General features: G+C 40.3%; 1 protein-coding gene across 4 annotated transcripts in view; it reads left to right on the top strand.

Annotated features, from left to right (window-relative positions):
• The window catches only part of emid1 (EMI domain containing 1), a 122,514-nt gene that overhangs the window by 99,751 nt on the left and 1,979 nt on the right, over positions 1-20,784 (top strand). For 2 of the 4 annotated variants that reach the window (XM_062543680.1, XM_062543678.1), the window contains exons 11-14: positions 1,538-1,600; positions 1,682-1,726; positions 2,100-2,144; positions 16,301-16,391. In XM_062543680.1, coding sequence (XP_062399664.1) covers positions 1,538-1,600; positions 1,682-1,726; positions 2,100-2,144; positions 16,301-16,391 — 244 coding nt within the window. Of the gene's footprint in view, positions 1-1,537; positions 1,601-1,681; positions 1,727-2,099; positions 2,145-16,041; positions 16,127-16,300; positions 16,392-20,784 lie in introns of all 4 variants that reach the window. The other 2 variants (XM_062543679.1, XM_062543681.1) reach the window with 2 other exon arrangements.

The following is a 20,784-nucleotide window of genomic DNA, read 5'->3' as shown; positions in this document are numbered from 1 at the left end:
CTACATACACCAAACTTTCCAGTTTTATTCATAAGTATATTGTGAAGACTTGTCCAGAGGGGTTTGTTGATTTATCATTCTAAGCCTGATTTATATGACATTTTATTCTTAAAAATGAGGCGAAAATCAAAATTGTATAGTATTGGCAGTTTTTTCAGGTTTACTGGAAAACAAAATGAAATATCCATAAACCTCTCTGAACATGTCTTTGAATCTACTATATTTACAAAATGAAAAAAGAATTTTGGACCTGGCTTTGTCTAATGTTGAGTTTTTGTGGTTTGAAATATATGCAAATGATCGCATAATTAATGAGATAACGCCTAATTAGTATATTTAAACATTAAATTACATAAAACTTGCAATACATTTTTTCCACATATTTATGTGAGTAATCAGCTGGTGAAGTTTCATGAAGATATCTTTAAGTTAAACATTTTACCCTATTCACCTGTAGTGTCTCGCCTTAAAGATTAATTAATTTGAGATCAAATAAGATAAAAATGTACGCAGATTAATCGATGACCTTTGACCCGGAGCCATTCTAGTCAGTAACCATTAGACCGTAAAATGGGGAGATGAGAATGTGCTGCCTGGATCATTGATTGGAACATTTACTTTAAAACGGCCTGACGGTGTTAAAAAGAAAGTGTTGTTTAAAACAAAGTCCTCTGCAATGTCTGCAGCACAGAATTTGCATATCACCGGAGTTTGTCAACTCTTAAGTACCACATTACTGCAAAGAAATAGTGTTGACATTGGGATTTTGCGATTACATTTTATATGCGATTAATTTAGATTAATCAATCACAGAGTATGTAATTAATTAGATTACATTTTTTAATCGATTTAAATATTATTTGTTTTATTAAAATTGGCTTTCCATTCCAGTTTTTTGGTAATTATACTAGAAATCACATTACTTACGGCCTCCAGGCAGTTTAACCCGAGATTAACTAGGAATCAGCTGATCCTGTGTGTGTTGTTACACAGCAATCATGTTCAACTTTGTGCTCAGCTGTGTGTTAAAGGGACACTGTGTAATGTTTTCAGTTGTCAAAATCGACATTTCCCATTCATAAATGTGGCCTCATGTATGTATAATTAGCACCACCACCAATTCGAGCAGTGAAATTAATCATGGGATTGTCCCATTCAGTAATAATATTCTAATAAATTCTGAGAAATGAAACGGTAAGAGAAGAAATATTCTAGCGGTTCGGATCGCTAGTACAGTCTGTTTACAAGCCTGCATTTTAGTGAAGCTCTGCCAGATCGTTTTCAAGCCCTCCCATGAGCCCTCCCCATTGGAAAGCGTAATTGACGTCTTTAAACGTCATTGGCAGTCAAAGTTCAAATTTAAATGGACGTCTATAGACGTCATTGGCAGTGAATGAGTTAAATGTTGCAGGTGTAGCATGAACAAGATATTGATCATTCACTATCAATAAAAGCTTCTTATGAGGCTTAATGTCAACCTATGTGCACAGATGATTAGAACAGAAGAGCCAAGTGTTTGTTTTGTTTTTTCCCCCAGGGGAAGCCAGGGGCTCCTGGGGTTCAGGGCCCAGTTGGGCCAAAGGGTGAACGAGGAGAAAGAGTGAGTATCACAACCTAGACCTTCATTTATCTTTCCATCACTCATTAAAGGAAGGGTTCTATTCTGACCTTTATTTTCAAGGGGCCTTTGGGATATCCAGGTGAAAGAGGGTTCAAAGGAGATACGGTAGGATTGAACATGTTTCAAATCAGTTTTTTACTGTTTCGTCTATCAAATGTATAACATTATCTTAATAAGTATTTAGGAAAGTTTATCTTCCATAATAGCATGACTAGATACGCTGGAGTTCTGGGAGTTTATGCATCCTCTGTATGTCTCTGTTTTCCTTTAATTTATTATTGCTGCTCAAAGGCAACTCAAATAATAGTTGCAAAATAGTTTTGACCCATTGTTAGAAAATGATTACAGCCATTGATAACAAATAAATGACAGTTAGTCTTAGACAACTACATTTGACTGAAGTACCACAGAATGTATTAATTTTGTAAAATGCCACATTGGATTTAGCTCGTTTTTTTAGCTCGTTTTTTTTCTACAGGGAGAACCAGGAGCTAAGGGCGAGCTAGGAGAGAAAGGCCTCCCGGTAAGAACCCTTTCGTAATTGTTCAGTCTGACATGTCTATGTGCTTCTTAACAGTGCTTCACCCTGATTGAACAAAGATCATCCACTTACAAAATAGTGCCCAAAATATAATTTGAATGGGATTCGTTGTATTTGTATAAGTAAATCATTGTGATAAGAGACCTTTGTGATTCCTCACACTTGTAATGCTAAGATCTAATACATCATTCAAATTCCCTGTAGAAAATGTGTTTATTGCCAATAATGTGTAAATGGTCATACTGTGTCTTCCACAAGTATTGGCACCCCTGGTAATGTGGGAAAGGGGTTATTCAATTGATACTGTATTTTAGTGATTTATCTCACTAAAATGGTAAAAACAAATACATCCATAGTGAATCTTTTTTGATAACTCATCAAAAAATAAAACCAGGTGCCACAATTATTGGCACACCTGCTAGGCAAATTTGCTGGTAATAATTCACTGGATTATTTTCATATTCTTGTCTCTGTAATTATCTACTGTGACTGAAAAAAAATACACATCTACTGTGATTATGTTTTCCTTTGCTGATTCCAGACAATCTTTTTAATTTTCTATTAATATCTTGTGATTTAATTGTAAGTCATGTTTTCGTACAGTACTCATTTGAATGGGTGTATAGGAATTGGCACACATTTTTGTCTGAAGTGACAATCAGAAAACTGAGTAGAAACTCTTTCTATAGAATGTGAAGAACAACATTAAAGAGATAAAAAAATTATACAGTCTGAAGTCTTAAAAGTTCTAACTTGGTCTAAAGAATCTGAAATGTAAATTGCAGGAACCTCTGTTTGAATTGAAATGGATTAATCCTTATTTTGATTGAATGCAACATTTATTCACATATTTGTCCTGCTTCTTCAGCTTTTAGCTATTAATGAACACATTGTGTACTGTAGATAGAAGAGTTTCAGTGAGGAAATAGCCATTTGTAAAACAAAAATCTGTAGCATGTAGGTTTTGTTTAGTTATGGTGATTCATAATCTTTCAGAGTCAACAATAAGTAGCTACTCTGAACACTGTCCTGCACTGTCCACTGTCCTACTGCCCATGGCTACCTCTCACACCCTCTCAGCCTCCATTTTTGGCATACACATGCATGCACTAAGTATTACACCCCTCCCCATTTCTGCCCATCTCTTCATTAACCATATTTTGTGTTGCCTTTATGGTGGCACTTGCCTCTGTGCTAAATAAAGTATTGATAAAGGACTACTTTTGAGAAAACACAGATATTCATGTCAAATCTAAATCACAACTCTGGAAAAATGCTAAACTATCACAGGAAGGACATTAGGAAGATCATTGAGAAGATGGACCAAGTCCCCATTGCAGTAACAGTAACTTAAGCTTGCTGATGGAGTTACTGCAAATAGTGGATGGATACAGGTAGCATGAAGTCAGGATCTCTGCATGCCAACATTAAAATATATGACAATTAAAGACATGCAGTAGCCTATAGACCTACAGTACAAGCTATAGGACATGTAACAGAACTGTAACCAAATGTAAACCATGCAGTCTACAACTTTTAAGTTGTATTTTTGTTCTTTCTAAATTCAGTCAGTTGTTAGTGTACCCTTCGCCTACTGTTGCAATTTGTAAAGAGTGTTGTTCAGGTACAGTATGTTATTCAACACAAAATATGTATGGGAATATTGTTTAAATCAATTTTACTAAGTGTGTTACTATGTGTATGCCAAAAATCCATTTGTGGTGTTTGTGGAGGTAAAATAGGGCACTATATTGGTGGGGTAAGGTATGTGAAAGGATACAGCTTCACCAGCTCCCAGTAACTTTATGCATGTTCTGCTCTCACTGCTTGTCATTTCTCTCTTGCCTGGTGTTTGTGCTTGTCTTCTGAAATGTACATTTAAGCACAAGCAATGCTAAATTTCTCACCTCACTAAGTAGTTAGTCTCACACTACAATTTTCACCAGCATTTCACACCAGAACATCACATTTAGTCCAACAATCAGTATTTTAGCAATCATATACACCGTGGCTTGGAGAGGGCATTGGGTTTAGTTAAGAAGTAAGTTTGGGATTATTCAATCCAATAATGAGACGCTATGATCAGCACCATTGAATTGGCGCTGGCTGCGACCAGTGCCGTTAACTCTTCCCAAGGAGAAGTTGGCTAGTAGTGATTTGCAATTCGGAGCTTTTATGATCCTGACTCACTCAACCTGCCAATATGCGTCAAGTCAATTCAAGTCAAGTCCATATTTATTATCCCACTAAGTTACAGCCAGGTGTTAAGAACACACAACCAACAACACAACACACAAGTTAATAAATAACAATGAAGACAGCCTTACAAGGACTAGTACATAAATAAAACACAGTGCAAGATTACTCCATGGAGAGCTCAAGATGAGCAATAGTCCAGAAGTACAGTTTGCGAAAGGAGCATAAAGTGCAATAGTAGGCTAAGTGACATCATTTGACCAAATTCAGCATGATAATTGGCAGTACAGTACATACAAAGGAGAGTTGGTAACGTTTAGTCCTATGGATGGGAACTCTATACCTTCTACCTGAGGGTAGAATCACAAACTCTCTATAGATGGATAAGATATAGACAATAGAATTATTATAGGCCACAACCCAAATGTTAGTTGACACGTAACTTAACGCCAGGCAACAAATCAAAAATCGGAAAGGTCTGTCTGTTAGGTTAAATATGTACATGATGTATACCTAATTCTGTGGGATTTGGAACTAAGGTTTAGGAGAAGATTAGTTTCACTTTATGTTTTTTGAAAATGGAAACGGAAAATGTGCAATATGAAACTGTGTCTGGGTCAATTGGCTGCAGGAGCTTTTAAGGAACAACAAGAAAGAAGAATGTTGGAAAAATGTGGTTTATGCAAATACGGTAGGGCTGGGCGATATGGACCAAAAGTCATATCCCGATATATTTAGTCTGAATATCGATATACGATATATATCCCGATATTTTTTCCGCAAAGTAGCTGCTTGTGTAACCTGCGTTGTGTGGAACCACCACGGTCCAGCCCTGCACACGCCCGGACTCGAACCCGCGAGACAGCAGCACCTCGGATCGGGAGTCGAGTGCGCTAACAATCCAGCTAAAAGCCCAGGCTCCTAGCTTTCATGCCAGCAGCACTCTTGAAGTGTCGGGTAGTGAGGTTTACTAACGTTCTACAGCATAGCTAACCAGCTAGCACCCGTTACACTCACTCCCCTAAACCTCACTCCCGATCCGGGTCACGGCACCAATGTAACCTGCGTTGTGTGGAACCACCGCGGTCCAGCCCTGCACACGCCCGGACTCGAACCCGCGAGACAGCAGCACCTCGGGTCGGGAGTCGAGCGCGCTAACAATCCAGCTAAAAGCCCAGGCTCCTTTCATGCCAGCAGCGCTCTTGAAGTGTCGGGGAGTGAGGTTTACTAACGTTCTACAGCATAGCTAACCAGCTAGCACCCATTACACTTGAACAAAGCAACCATAACATTTTATTTAAAGGGATATTCCGCCATTTTTGGAAATACGCTCATTTTCCACCTTCCCTCGAGCAAAACAATCGATATTTACCTTGTTCCCGTTCATCCAGCCATTCTGTGAGTCTGGCGATACAACTTTTAGCTTCAGCCTAGCATAGATCATTGAATCGGATTAGACCATTAGCTTCTCGCCTGCTAGCTTCATGTTTAAAAGTGACTAAGATTTCTGGTAATTTTCCCATTTAAAACGTGTCTCCTCTCAAGTTAGAAAGTGCAATAAGACCAACTGAAAATGAAACCTGGCGTTTTTCTAGGCTGATTTGACATGGAACTATACTCTCATCTGGCGTAATAATCAAGGCAACTTGCAGCTACTGGCACTACTACTGCTTGTTGTCTATGGGGACTATTTTCAGATGCTGCGTAAGATATCACTGCGCCTATGGTACGTTTGCAAGTTGCCTTGATTATTACGCCAGATGAGAGTGTAGTTCCATGTCAGGCGAGAAGCTAATGGTCTAATCCGATTCAATGATCTATGCTAGGCTGAAGCTAAAAGTTGTATCGCCAGACTCACAGAATGGCTGGATGAACGGGAACAAGGTAAATATCGATTGTTTTGCTCGAGGGGAGGTGGAAAATGAGCGTATTTCCAAAAATGGCGGAATATCCCTTTAAGGCCCCCTCAACATAAGATCGGTTACACAAACACCTCTTAAGTATTCTCCTTAACATTTTCCCTCATGTATTTGAGTTTTCTCCTTATTATCAAGAAATCCCTTAAACCGTTGCACCAATTTCCAGCCTAAAGGAAAACCCATATTATTATCTGAGTCAATGCTGATAAATGAAGTTCATTAACCACTTTTGACAATTGAAAATAAATCTTCTGCTAATATTAGCCTACTCTTCAATCAAATAGGCCTATCAGAAGTTATGTAGTTTATTTAGGCCTAGTGATAACATAGCTTGCTCAAGTCGTCCTAACTGATAGCCTACCATTATGAGCTTTGGTTTGGTTCGCCAGGCAACATGTAGGAAAATGTTTTGGTGCACAAAATGGTCTTGCTCTTTGGATGACAGCCAGAGGATAATACCTAACTAGCTAGCTAGTAGTTCAATTCATGTCAGGATTTACTTGATGAATGGATAAATGTCACCGAAAATGATCACGGTAAGATTATAAGATCATTAAGCTTTAGGCTATTGTGTTTGGTGGATTGTTTTCTAATGGCATAACTTATTAGCAAGCTATAGTTAGTTACAAGTAGGCTATGTTGAACATACCAGTTGAGTTGTATCGCTAACATTAGCTACTGATTAACGTCACTGCTCTAAGGTGCGCCGTGTTTGGCTGTGTCACCCGTCAACCTGGTCAAAGTTTATAGATTTATCGTGTTATTCGCTATACCAATTTATAGACAATATGTGCTCACAGCTTGATATTATTTTGGACAGTCAGTCCCGCAAGTCCCGAAAAGCATGGACATAATTAGCAAACAAACAATCTCCGTGGGAACTGGAATTTGTCTTGCCAGAAAATCCCTTTCAATGCAAATGTAAATCTAAAATATAGCCGCAAGCGGCGATGGCGGGCCCGAGCACCTGCGGTGCGGACCCGTGACATTTCGGAATCTATCAAAGCAACATGTGTGGGTTGGTGTGCATGTGCATGAGCAACACACATGCCCACTAAATGTGGTTAATTTTCGTGAATGTATGTGTCAACCACAACAGACAACACACTAGGTGGCGCTATAGAGTCCCTAAGCCACACCCTAGGCCTGAGCTCCGTCTCTGACTAGCGATAGCAATACGAAAAAAGTCAACTAAATTTGGTTCATTTTCGTGAATTATGTGTCAACCTCAACAAACTATACACTAGGTGGCGCTATAGAATCCCTAAGCCACACCCTAGGCCAGAGCTCTGTCTCTGACTAGTGATAGCAATAACACACAAGCCCACCAAATTTGGTTCATTTTCTTCAATGTACTGTATGTGTCAACCACAACAAACAATGTGCTAGGTGGTGCTATAGAGTCCCTAAGCCACACCTTGGGCCAAAGTTCTGTCTGACTGGCAGGAGCAATAACACACAAGTCCACCAAATTTGGTTCATTTTCGTGGATGTATGTGTCAACCACAACAGACAACGTGCTGCTAGGTGGCGCTATAGAGTCCTTAAGCCACACCTTAGGCCAGCGCTCTGTCTCAGAGTAGCAGTAGCAATTCCACAGGTAGCTGCCAAATTACAACCAAATTAGTCACTGTTTTCTGCCTATAACACTAACTTCCTGTTTCTTTAATAAGACGCCATAATTCAAACCTTCGCCATTTCAATAAACTTTTGAAATTCAAAAATCTGGTCGCAATTTCTCTTGGGCAACCCCTCAAGATCATTTTACTGCTGAAATGACATGATTTCGATAAACCGTCTAGGAGGAGTGTTTCAAAATACATGATGTGCAAAAATCATAATCATAATCATAACTCAAATTCTTCTAATATTTACTATAGAGTATAAATGTAAAAGTTGTTCAGATTAATAGAACACACATGCCCACCAAATCTGGGCCATTTTCGTGAATGCGTGTGTCAACCACAACAGACAGCGCGATAGGTGGCGCTATAGAGTCCCTGAGCCACACCCTAGGCCAGAGCTCAGTCTCTGAGTAGTTTTACCAATTCCACACCTATCTGCCAAATTTCAAGAGTTTTAGAGCATGCCAAGTTGGTGAAAAAGGGCCAAAAGGCCGTGGGACAGGTAAGGAGGAAAAAACTATAATAATAATAATAATAAATATAGCCGCAAGCGGCGATGGCGGGCCCGAGCACCTGCGGTGCGGAGACATGTGACATTTCGGAATCTAACAAAGCAACATGTGCGTGTTGGTGGGCATGTGCATGAGCAACACACATGCCCACCAAATTTGGTCAATTTTCCTGAATGTATGTGTCAACCACAACAGACAACACGCTAGGTGGCGCTATAGAGTCCCTAAGCCACACCCCAGGCCAGAGCTCTATCTCTGACTATCGATAGCAATTACGCACAAGCCCACCAAATTTGGTTCATTTTCGTGAATGTGTGTCAAACACAACAGACAATGCGCTAGGTGGCGTTATACAGTCCCTAAGACACCCTTGGCCAGATCGCTGTCTCTGAATAGCTATAGCAATAACACACATGCCCACCAAATTTGGTTCATTTTCGTGAATGTATGTGTCAACCACAACAGACAATGCGCTAGGTGGGCTCTAGAGTCCCTAAGCCACACTCTAAGCCAGAGCTCTGTCTCTGACTAGTGGTAGCACTAACACCAGATAACCAGTGTGTTGATTGGTGTACTGTAAATCATGCATCTGTAAGGCTTACATCAATATCTTTGCTTCAGATCATTGAATTCATAAAACCTGTTGCTGTATTTAATGTGTGTGTGTGTCTTGATGTAAACAAAACATAACTAAGTCATGATTGTTTGACTTTTCTGTATTCTGGTTATTACATGCTATTCCAACCAAGCATTTTTGTGAGGATAAGAACTTGGGTCTGGCTTAGTCAGTCCCCAATTCAATCACTAAAAATGACTTAACCTGAATAAAATCATCATACACATGACTTTTTCTTTACCTTTTACTTTACATCACACTGTCATTCTTGACCGACTCATGGCAAATCTGGCCATTCATTTTCATGTGGATCAAGGAAGGGAGAGAGAGTGTGTGTGTATATGTGTGTGTGTGTGTGTGTGTGTGTGTGTGTGTGTCTGTGTGTAAAGAACGGGGGAGGGGGAACAATGCAGCTGAGAGAGAGAGAGAGAGAGAGAGAGAGAGAGAGAGAGAGAGAGAGAGAGAGAGAGAGAGAGTGACAGAGGGGGTAGTGACAAATGGATCAATAGAATATACACTTTTTTGATCCCGTGAGAGAAATTAATTTCTCTGCATGTAACCCAATTTAACCGAATTAGTGAACACACACAGCACACAGTGAACACACAGTGAGGTGAATCACACACTGACCAGCGGTGCTGGGAGAACAGTGAGAGGTTGTGTGTGTGTGTGTGTGTGTGTGTGTGTGTGTGTGTGTTTGTGTGTGTGTGTGTGTGTGTGTGTGTGTGAGTGAGTGAGTGAGGAGAGTGTGTGTGTGTGAGTGAGAGTGTGTGTGTGTGTGAGTGAGTGATTGAGTGACCAGGAGTCCCATTTGGGTCACGGACCGCAGGTGCTTGGGCCCATCAATGCCCCTTGCGGCCTTTTTGTGTCTTAAAAGACACCCCAATTCAAACATTCACCATTTCAATATACTTCACAATTCCTCTTGGGCAACCCCTGAAGATCATTTTACTGCTGATATGATATGATTCGATAAACCCTTGGTTTGATTCGATAAACCGTCTAAGTGTTTCAAAATACATGACTTTACTGTATTCTGGTTATTACATGCCATTCCAACCAAGCATTTTTACGAGGATTAGAACTTGGGTCTGACTTAGTCACTCCCCAATTCAATCACAAAAATGACTTAACCTGAGTAAAATCTTCATACACATGATCTTTTCTTTACATTTTACTTTGCATCACACTGTCATTCTTGACTCTGTGTGTGTGTGTGTGTGTGTGTGTGTGTGTGTGTCTGTGTCTGTGTCTGTGTCTGAGTCTCTGTGTAGCAAGCGGGGGAGGTTAGAGAGACATCCAGCTGGGAGAGAGGGGGGTCATGGGGCTAAGACAGTAGTTCTGTGTGTAACACGCGCGGGCAGAAAGGAGCGGATAGGAGAGACCATAGTCATATGAAAACCTGAATAACTCACTTTCTGTTAATGTGGCTAACGCCAAAATTTCAGCATAGGTTCATATGAGTATTAATATTTGTAAACTCACTTCATAATATTTTAGGTAAAACTATGTGTCAACCACGATCATTAATACACTATTGAGTGACAGAATTAATGCCACATCAAAACTTGTATGTGACTGTGACTACAAACACACTAACTAATACTCCACTTAATTTGATCCAAATTAGTCACTGTTTTCTGCCTATAACGCCAACTTCCTGTTTCTTTTACAAGACGCCTGGATTCAAACCTTCGCCATTTCAATATACTTTTGAAATTCAAAAATCTGGTCGCAATTTCTCTTGGGCAACCCCTCAAGATCATTTTACTGCTGAAATGACATAGTTTCGATAAACCGTCTAGGAGAAGTATTTCAAAATACATGATGTGCAAAAATCAGAAAATCTCACATAATTCAAATTCTTTTAATATTCACTATATAGTTTAAATGTAAAACTTGTTCAGAATAATACAACACACATGTCCACTAAATTTGGTTCATTTCCGTGAATGTATGCGTCAACCACAGTAGACGGCGCGCTAGGTGGCGCTATACAGTCCCTGAGCCACACCCTAGGCCAAACCTTTGTCTCTAAGTACAGTTAACAATTCCACATCTAGATGCCAAATTACAAGAGTTTTAGTGCATGTCAAGTTGGTGAAAAAGGGCGAAAAAGTTAAGAGTAAGAGGAATAGAAGTATAATAATAATAATAATAATCTGAGCAAAAACAATAGGGCCTTGCACCTACGGTGCAGCCACTTTCAGTGGCCGCACCTCGGTGCTCGGGCCCTAATAATAATAATAATAATAATAATAATAATCTGAGCAAAAACAATAGGGCCTTGCACCTACGGTGCAGCCACTTTCAGTGGCCGCACCTCGGTGCTCGGGCCCTAATAACTTAATGAATTTCCTTACCTAAGGATACCATTTAAGAAATGTTGTGCAACACCCTTAAATAAATTCCTTACATATGGTTGACTTGATACATAAGGGACACATCTTAAATATCGATATATCGCCCAGCCCTAAAATGCGGTTCTTGAGATATGAGCTAAAATGTAAATGTGAAATGGGTCTGTTTTGATAGATCATGCAGTTATTTGGGACCTACAGAATGGTACAAATGTGCAGGCAAAATGGCAAGAGGGGCCCTTTGGCAGGATGAAGGTGGGGGCTGTAGCACCCCCTATGGCCTCCAGAGAATGTCATAATAATGATGCGCACCAAATTTGAATAGAACTGGATCGGGTCTCCAACACGTCTATGGGGCTACCTAGTGCCAAACGTCCTAAATTCTGAAGTTTTAAATAGATATTAAAGGAATAGTTCGGAATATTGGACACAGGACCTCATTTCCAACTTAGTCGGGGTGATATAGGTATGGGGAGACCATTTTCAGTGAATTTCCATCCTTCCTTAAGTTGCAGCGTTCATCTGTTTCTAATCTGGTGCCGGAGATAACGCAAGTCAACGGTAACATCCAGCCTGCCACTGAAAACAGTCTTTATCCACTCCACACAACACCCGAATCAAATAAATTATAACGTCAGACTATCGATGCACATGTCTGTGTTGATAGAACAATAGAAATAAAACTAACCTTGCATCGCATTGCAATAGCCTAATTTGTTCCCTGTATGGTAGTAGTGGATTGATATTGAGAAACTAGTCCCTCAAAATCTAATAAATCATTGAGTTGCAAGGTTAGTTTTATTTCTAAAATTATTCTATCAACACGGACATGTACATCGATAGTCTGACGTTTTAATTTACTTGTCTCGGGTGTGCTGTGGAGTGAGTAAGACTGTTTTGGATGTTACCGTTGAAATGTGTTAGCTCAGAACCAGTTTAGCAAAGGGGAACGCTGCAACTTAAGGAAGCTCCATCACCTTGGCAAAGTTGGAAACATGTCCAAAATTCCGAACTATTCCTTTAATTGTAGACCATTTGAATGTGTGTAGCCATACATCTGTGACATTAATTTGATATTGGTGATACCTTGCACATTGTAGCTTAAGTTAAATTTTAGCCCTAGGGTCTGGTCTGGATCCCTTTCCCATTCATTTTTTAAACGCATGCTGCCTGTGTTCATACAGACAGTCAAAGAAAGAAGGCTCGCTTGATTGGTGTAACCACTGGAAGCATATTTTTGCTAAATTTATGTGGCTATACCGTGTTCTTCCCATACAGTTCATGCATGATTGTTCAAGGACTAAAAAACAATTGTTTCAGCTCACAGGCCTTTTCTCCTCCATAATGCCTGGTTGCCTAGCAATAGTGCTGAAAATATTGTGGCATGCAAGCCATGCAATAGGACTGTATGAAAAAGAAAACCGTCAAATCATGGAGAGATTTCAGGGCCCGTATTCACAAAGCATTTTATCTTACCACTAAATCGCGCTAGAAGATTTTAGTTAGGAGTTTTCCGTTAAAAGTTATTCACAAAGCCTTTCAGACCTACTTTTAGTAAGGAGAAACGCCCACTCCTAAACTAAAAGTGAGTCTTCGTTGCTATGGTTGACGTCATTACTCATGCACGAGCTTGATGAAAGTGGCCACCTTGATTGGCTGGTGATTATAACGCGGGAATAATGGCAAACCTCCCCTACAATGACGAGTTGAGTGACAGGTGTTAGGTCTTAGCTGGTGAGAATGCGTGTGCTATGTCGGGCTGTGAAGATGGAAGATGATGAATAAATAGGCATAGCCTTAATGAATAAAGAGTAAAGCAAGCCTAGGCTTAATGAAACACTATGGACTGGATCAGTATCTTTGCAACATGTTTTAAATTAATCTGTATGAAAACACGTAGCCTATATTTGCAAAGAGGAGAAGTGATTTAATTGAATTAGGCACAATGAGACGTTACATTTAGTTTACATGCAATGGTGGTTTTGGTTGTCGGTGGCATTATTGCATTTGCACCCTTAGTTGCAATGCACATTTATTCCCTTGCATGACAGCGAGCTCCTGCACTGCACGGTCATTTCAAAACATCGCGACATGAAATGCCACTAAAAGCGGGTTGTGAATAGGTCTTAGTGAGTTAGAAGTCCTCTCGAGTTCTTTTACGCTGTCCTAGACTTAGGAGCTACTTTTAGGCTTAAAATGCTTTGTGAATAACTTTTAGTGAAAAAAATTAGGAGTCATAAAGTTAGGAGTGACACGCCCATTATTTTTAGGAGTTCCTCCCTAAATTCGCCAGTTACTTTTAGCCCTAAAATTCTTTGTGAATACGGGCCCAGATTTGTTATAACTGTAAAAGGCATCTTCAAAAATTAGGGTGGTGTTGGTGATTGCTATTGAAATATTATAACCAAATTCTTGTCCAACTGAAATCAGAACTTCAGTAGCCTCTGAATTCATAAAAGTGGGCAATGCTAGAAAATGTAACCTATATTGATCATTGCACAAAATTATATGATCCATATGATTTCGGGTCCTTCAGGTAGCCCTCATTTCCTAAAAGGTTGGAGACCCCTGATACAGATAATAGTCATCATAGGCCTCATTCCAAAAGTGGATTGATGTTTAACTCTCCAACGGAAAGACAAATAATAATAATAATAATAATAAAAACAGAAAAAGCTAACCTGATGTGTATCAAATTTCATAGGAATTGGATCAATGGACTAGAAGGAAATAGATTAGCTTTCCTTTTGAATTTTTTTTAAATGTTGGGAAATGTGGATGGTGGAAGTGGACTGTAGCTGGGTTCATTGGATGCAAAAACTTTAAAGGAACAAGAAGGAAGAATTCATTTTCAAAAATACAGCTCCATGCGTTCTGGATAAATGAGAAAACTAATTCAAATTGCATTGATGTGGGACCTATGATGAAAATATAGTATCTGTACCTATTACAGTTATACAGTTGGTGCAGTGGCTGAAATTCGTTGTGCATCCAAAGAATTCTATTGAGTGTGTGTACCAAGTTTGAATAGGACCTTTAGGACCTTTACAAGAATTTATGTAGGCAATAGAATCATTACAGGCCATCTCTCAAAAGTGGATTGATTCGTAACTTTAAAACGGACCGACGAACCAAAAATCGGAAAGCGCCAATTAGGCAGTTAGGCTTGGTCTGTAGTTGATGTGTACCGAATTCTGTGGGACTCGAAGTAACGATCTAGGACAGGGGTGTCCAAACTTTTTGGCTCAAGGGCCACATTGGGTCTTGGATTCGAGTCGTTATGAGTATGTAACAAATAACGCAAATTAGATTTGCTGCAATAGAGATTTCAAAGAGTATCATCTCTATGTAACATGCTGTTTTGATATTGACATTGTAAACGTTTTCTAAGAAGAGTGTAAAGCAGTTTGCAGTAATGTTAACCACAACGTCGTCGCTGGAAAGAAATAGCGAACAGCCAATGATAAGTGTGGCAGGCCATAGCCTATCTATGATAAACTAATACATGCTCGGCGGGCCGCATTAAAGTGCGTGGCGGGCCGCAGTTGGCCCGCGGGCCGTAGTTTGGACACCCCTGATCTAGGAGGATACATTAGTTTAATTTTTTTTTTTTAATGGTGGGAAAATGCAATGTTGAACCTGTGGAGATATGTAGCTGAACAGAGTTAAATGCTGAACTAATTGAAAAAGGTTTCAGATTGCCCAGTTGTGTAATGCTTACACTTTCACTCTCCAACACACTGAGGATCTTGTCCAAATGAAATAGAGAGATGCTCTGATATTGAAGGAGCTGTTATCTGACCCCGCCCTCTGGCAGTGCAGTAAATCGTTTTTTTAATAGTGGTGTAAAGTACACACACCTGAATGTCTGATCACTCACAAATGATCCAAACTTGTTACTTTGACCCTTATTGTTCACATGCCCTCAACTGTTTACATACACAGAGTTCCATTCTGAATGAATTGAAAAAGGATTCAGATTGTCCAGTGGTGTTGGTGTAATTCTAACACTTTCACTCCCCAGTGCACTGAGGACCTTGTCCCACAGTTGACACACAATTGCATATGAGAAATACAAAGGCAGAGTTTGCTGTGCTTTGCTACTTGGCTTTTAACAAATTTAAAGATTAGCCATCCCTCAATCAATCAAGTTGTTTATCATTTTGGGTATACTGTAAATGTGAGGCATCATTATGAACCTGAAAAACCCATGAAAATCCTAATGGTCCTTTTGTGGCAGTGCAGTCAGGATCTTCTTAGTAAAGGGGTAGTTTTTATGTACTGTAGCACTTGTTGAATTATTATTCATTCATGATTATGAGAAAGAGAAGTCATAAATACAAGATAAGCATGCAATGCTCTTCAGGTCCTGGCTAGATTAGTTCCTCATTGGTAACATGGACCTGTCAGAGTTATCTATCCAATTATATTTTAGAGATGGCTTATGCATGTAGATTTTTTTGCATGATCTTGTCGCATGGCTAGAGAAAACCATATTAAATAATTAGAAGATTTTTTGGAAATGCATTAACACTTCAAACTGCTGATAGATTGATCCCTTAAGGTAATATGGTTAATGGAAACATGCATCTTCGCAATGGCTTTGATTGGCTTTTGCCCAATACCTTGACAGCTGTATCTATGTTCACAGGGGGATGGAATTCACCAAATCCGTGAAGCACTGAAGATCTTAGCAGAGAGGGTTTTAATCCTCGAAACTATGATTGGTATCCATGGTGAGTAGGTGGCCTGAGGCAGGGTCAGATACAGGCAGGGAAGCCACAGGTCAGTGGTTAGGCATGTCTGTCCATCACCTCCCTCTGTTCTCCTTCAATACAAGGATGAATTGGGAAGTAGGCGCTCCACTTTGCAATCTCGCATCAGTCTGTTGTTACTGCTATTTCCGATAGGACATTAGTTTGCAGATGTACCGTGACCTGCAAGCAGACCTTGAGCTTCTGGCTCGCAGGGTGCAACTGCTGGAGGCAATCATCTGGCCAGGTAATGTTCTTCCAATTTCATAACATACACTGACGATCCTATTATATTTGCAAGGAGTTAGTCAATGTACAACATTTATACACTTTTTGGGTGTGAACTCGAGTCACGATGTTGATGACTTGATCTTGACTTGACAAAATTAGAAATGACTTGCAACTCGACTTCCATGCTATTGACTTGAGACTTGGCTCAGACTTTGCCACTTTGACTTGTAATGACTTGTGGAATGGGTAACATTATTTGTGTATTATCAACATATAACTAAGGAAATGGTATTATCATCACAGAACATGCTCCTGTTTGTCGCCTGACAAAGTGGATCGTATGATCTTGTAGTGAATCTTCACATCCTATGATGTTGTTCGCAATATAGGTAGCCTGAAAAATGTAATGTTAACTGAAACTATCATGGAATAATTTGCACCACCTGGTTTTCTATCGCTCATTTGCACGTCGTCACTCATATGTTCACCTACACACTCACTAGGACCAAAAAAATATGATAATACTTCCCCAGTCCTAGCATTTTTACACTGGTTACCTGTTAAAAGTCGCATTGACTTCAACATTTTACTTCTAACATACAAAGCCATAAATGGCAGAGCACCTGAATATTATACTGTATATATAGATATTCTAGTCCCATATAACCCTAGCCTAGAAATCTAGACACCCCTAGCGGCTGGGGCTAGTCTCAACGATGCCTGGACCAATCAAATCATGTATAGAGTCAGTAGGCGGGCTTAATGACGACTGACCTGCGAACAGAAGTTGCGACCGTTAAGCATCCTGCTACTTGAAAACAAGATGTTTCATTTAGCGCTATCCTATTGCGTGGTGAAGGAATTTGAAAGACACCTGTTTATCCCACCCCTCCGATTGAGCCCTGCCTATGGTGAGTGCCCAGACCCTATATCTGGGTGCAGGTGTCTGTCTAGCTCGTTAGGTTATAACCCACCTAGACCTTTACAATCACAAAATACTGGACTTTTAATCCCAAGAATTTCAAAAACTACAGTTGGAGGCAGAGCCTTTTGTTACCGCACACCTTTCCTCTGGAATAATCTCCCTCCCTCAATTCGATTAGCAGACACCATCCCTATTTTCAAGTCTAGACTTAAAACATACCTCCTAAGTGCTTCCCATAGCAAGGTATGGTGCAGTGTGAAACTTCAACCACTTCAGGGTCTTATTGGAATGGACCACCTCTGCTGTGTGCTCATGTGACTGGTACCCCAGTCATGCGTACCATGGTGGCCGCTGACCACACCTGCGCTGGTGCTGACTACCCTCCACTATGCTTTAGTTAGGCTGCTATAGCATAGCGCTGTCAAGGACTTTTTATGTGTCACACTGTCATGTGTCAAGTCTCTTCTCCCCTCTCCATCTATCTCTCTCAACTCTCCCTCTTCCCTCCTCTCTCTGTCTTGTCATACAGGGCCAGATGTACTTACGTTTTGCGCCCATTTTAGGTGTAATGTGCACGTAAAAACATGGCGATGATATGTACAAATAGGCCGCAATGAGGGAAACGCGCAGACTGCCTGCCGTGGGAGCTGAAAGTGGCTATTTGCGCTTTTCTGTGTCATGCATATTAATTCTTGGGCGGATCAGCTGAAAATGGGTGTAACGCGCAAGTACAGGGGAGAAGTGGTAATAATTGATTAATATTCCGCCATATGTATGAAAATGTCACGTCTATTTTGCGTTGAAAAACTTCCGCCTTCTGAAAGCAGGTGTAGCCTAATCCAAATTGCGGTTAAATGCGTCCATTAGAAAAACGTTTAGAGACAGCTGAATCAATATCAAAATCAATCAGTTTTCTTCATTGTACTATGTCAACGTCAAGCTGGGCTAATCTAGGCTACTATTTAAGGATATTTGGTCGTATCAACAGCAGAAAACACACTGGCAGGAATAGCCTAAATTAGTGGGACGCTATGTTAGTTAGTTATATTAGTTCACTTTTTACTGTGCTACATGGTGATCTCTGGACGGAGTTAGCCTACTGACAGGCAAATATCTATGTGGATGTAACGTTATGTCTAAATTCCATGTGCAATGTTTGTGGACTCCACACACAGCAACAGGTTGACTCCGCCTTCACCTTGACGCTGCCTCTGGCCCGACTGTAGTCCCGACTGGCCCAACGATTTTGTTGGGCCAGAAATCAGGGGCTAGTAGCCCCGATTTGGCCCGCAGTTAGCACCCGCCAAGAGGTGTGAAAGCAATTAGCCCTGGCACGGCCTGGCTAGCTCGGCTTTGGCCCGACGGTCTGAAAGGGGCTATTGACAGTGCGGCCTCAACGGGACTCGGACATCAGCTCGGACAAATCCATAGGAAACAGCAGGGAGGAGACATAAAATTACAAATTAATTGTGGATTTATGTAGTTTAGCTAATTAAAAACACAGACGGATAACCATGGTCAAACGATGTGCTTAGGGAACGTGTAGGCTAATACCGATAGCACACCGAGAGGCTAGAAAACGAGGTTATATTTTATCAACAGTAGGCTATCCTACAAGACGGCTTGCAGCAGGTCGGCGTGATAGGCTACTAAGCCAACAGCATGGGCACAATAACCAGGTTCCCTGTTAAATCCCAAGATGAAAATGTTCATCAGTCAACTACTATATTCTTACTACATTGAATGTTAACGTAGGCTAGCATCTCGTCTCAATCGTCCGCTAGTTAGCTAGCATTAACGTCAGCATTTTTTTTTCACTGTGATCTGCTCGCCTCCACTAAGCTACTTTAAGTCAACTTTTGTATGTATTTTAAAGTTTTAAATATACCCCTCCACAACATAATTAAGTCCCTTTTGATTGCTTCGGCAGGAAATGAATCCTTCATTGCCCAAAACGTCTTCAAAGCCTGCTTTGATATAGTGTCAGCTGCTGTTTTCCATAATGTATTTCTAATCAAGTCTGGTTTGTTTGTCCGAGTTTCGCAGGGTAACAATGGGAGGCTGGGCTTAGCGACAGGTCAATTAGCGCTGTAGAGGGGGCGGGAACGGGCGGTGATGAACGCTGTTAACGTAATGAAGTGACAGCTTAGTAAATTCCACGCAATATAGGGAGGGAAAGTGAAAACCAGCGCCCCAAGTGGTTGCGTTCCTATCGAAGAGCAGCTCCAATGTTAAGTCCAATAGACCGACTTTTCAAAAAAATACTACGCAGCTATACCAGCGATCTTATCCACCAAAAATATTTTTCAGTCTGCATACTGTAATAATCTACTAACTGTGAAAATATCAGACCCTATTTCGCCTTATTTTAAAAAAACGTAATTGCTCGTTTCATTTCATAAATGGACTACAACTTCAAGTGACGTGACACCCTTCCACGACGTTACTCACCTAGCATGGTTTGTTTATTAGCCTGTTAGCTAGTTGGTTAGTTAGTAGACAATTACACTTACTGCCAGCTCTTGTGTGAGTAGGAGCACAACACAAGTTATCCCAACATAAAGGTAATTATACCACGAGGTTTACATCGCTCTCTGTTATACAAAAATATGATAAGCCAGTTAAGCAATTTGCCGTTTTGATCAGTTGGAGATGAAGCGCCCAAACTGGTGACGTCAAATGCTACTGTAGCTAGCTACTGTAGTTCGTTATCACCATGTTACAAACAAACTCAAAACAATTAAACTGATCCTAAAAAATAAAGTATGACCACTATAAGCAATAGAGCTGACCTTCATGCATAGCATATTGAAGGCATTTAACTAACTTCCCATCGTGGGCCGAGATATATTTTTTCTAAAAGAAAATCCCATCCCCTCCCGCTAGCCTCTAGGAATGCAACCACCAGATGGCGATGAGATTACTTTCCCTCCCTATAGCAAAGCATAGCGTTCGCATTCTGCGCATAAAACAGCTAGTAATATTCTTCTCTGACTGAGAATACAAAGTAAGGGATTTAATTCATCTCTACAAAACCTCCCCAGATCGTCCATAGGTCCACACTTGTGCATTCTCCTCTTTGACTCATCCCACTGTTTTTCTATGGAGTTTAGATGAGAGGACTGCAAGGGCAATGTCTGAAGCTTGATTTTGTGTCCAGTAAACCATATTTGTTTTGATCTGGACATTTGTTTTGGTTCATTGGCCTGATGAATGATCCAATAATGACCAACTTTTAGGGCCTTGGCAGAGATTGTTTGATTTCCTTTGAAAATGTTCAGGTTTTTCTTGGTGCACATGATACCATGCACCTTAATTAGGTTCCCAAGGCCTTTGGGAATTAAAACAGCCCCACAATAGCACAGCCTCTCCACCATAATTCTCATGCATAGGATTCTTTTCAGTATAGTCATTCTTTTATGTACGTCGAACACACCTTAAAGGGATATTCCGCCATTTTTGGAAATACGCTAATTTTCCACCT

This window comes from Sardina pilchardus, chromosome 8, assembly GCF_963854185.1.
Source record: "Sardina pilchardus chromosome 8, fSarPil1.1, whole genome shotgun sequence".
Taxonomy (NCBI): Eukaryota; Metazoa; Chordata; class Actinopteri; order Clupeiformes; family Clupeidae; genus Sardina; species Sardina pilchardus.
Note: the sequence above shows the minus strand (reverse complement) of the source record. Positions and strands in the feature narration are given on the sequence as shown.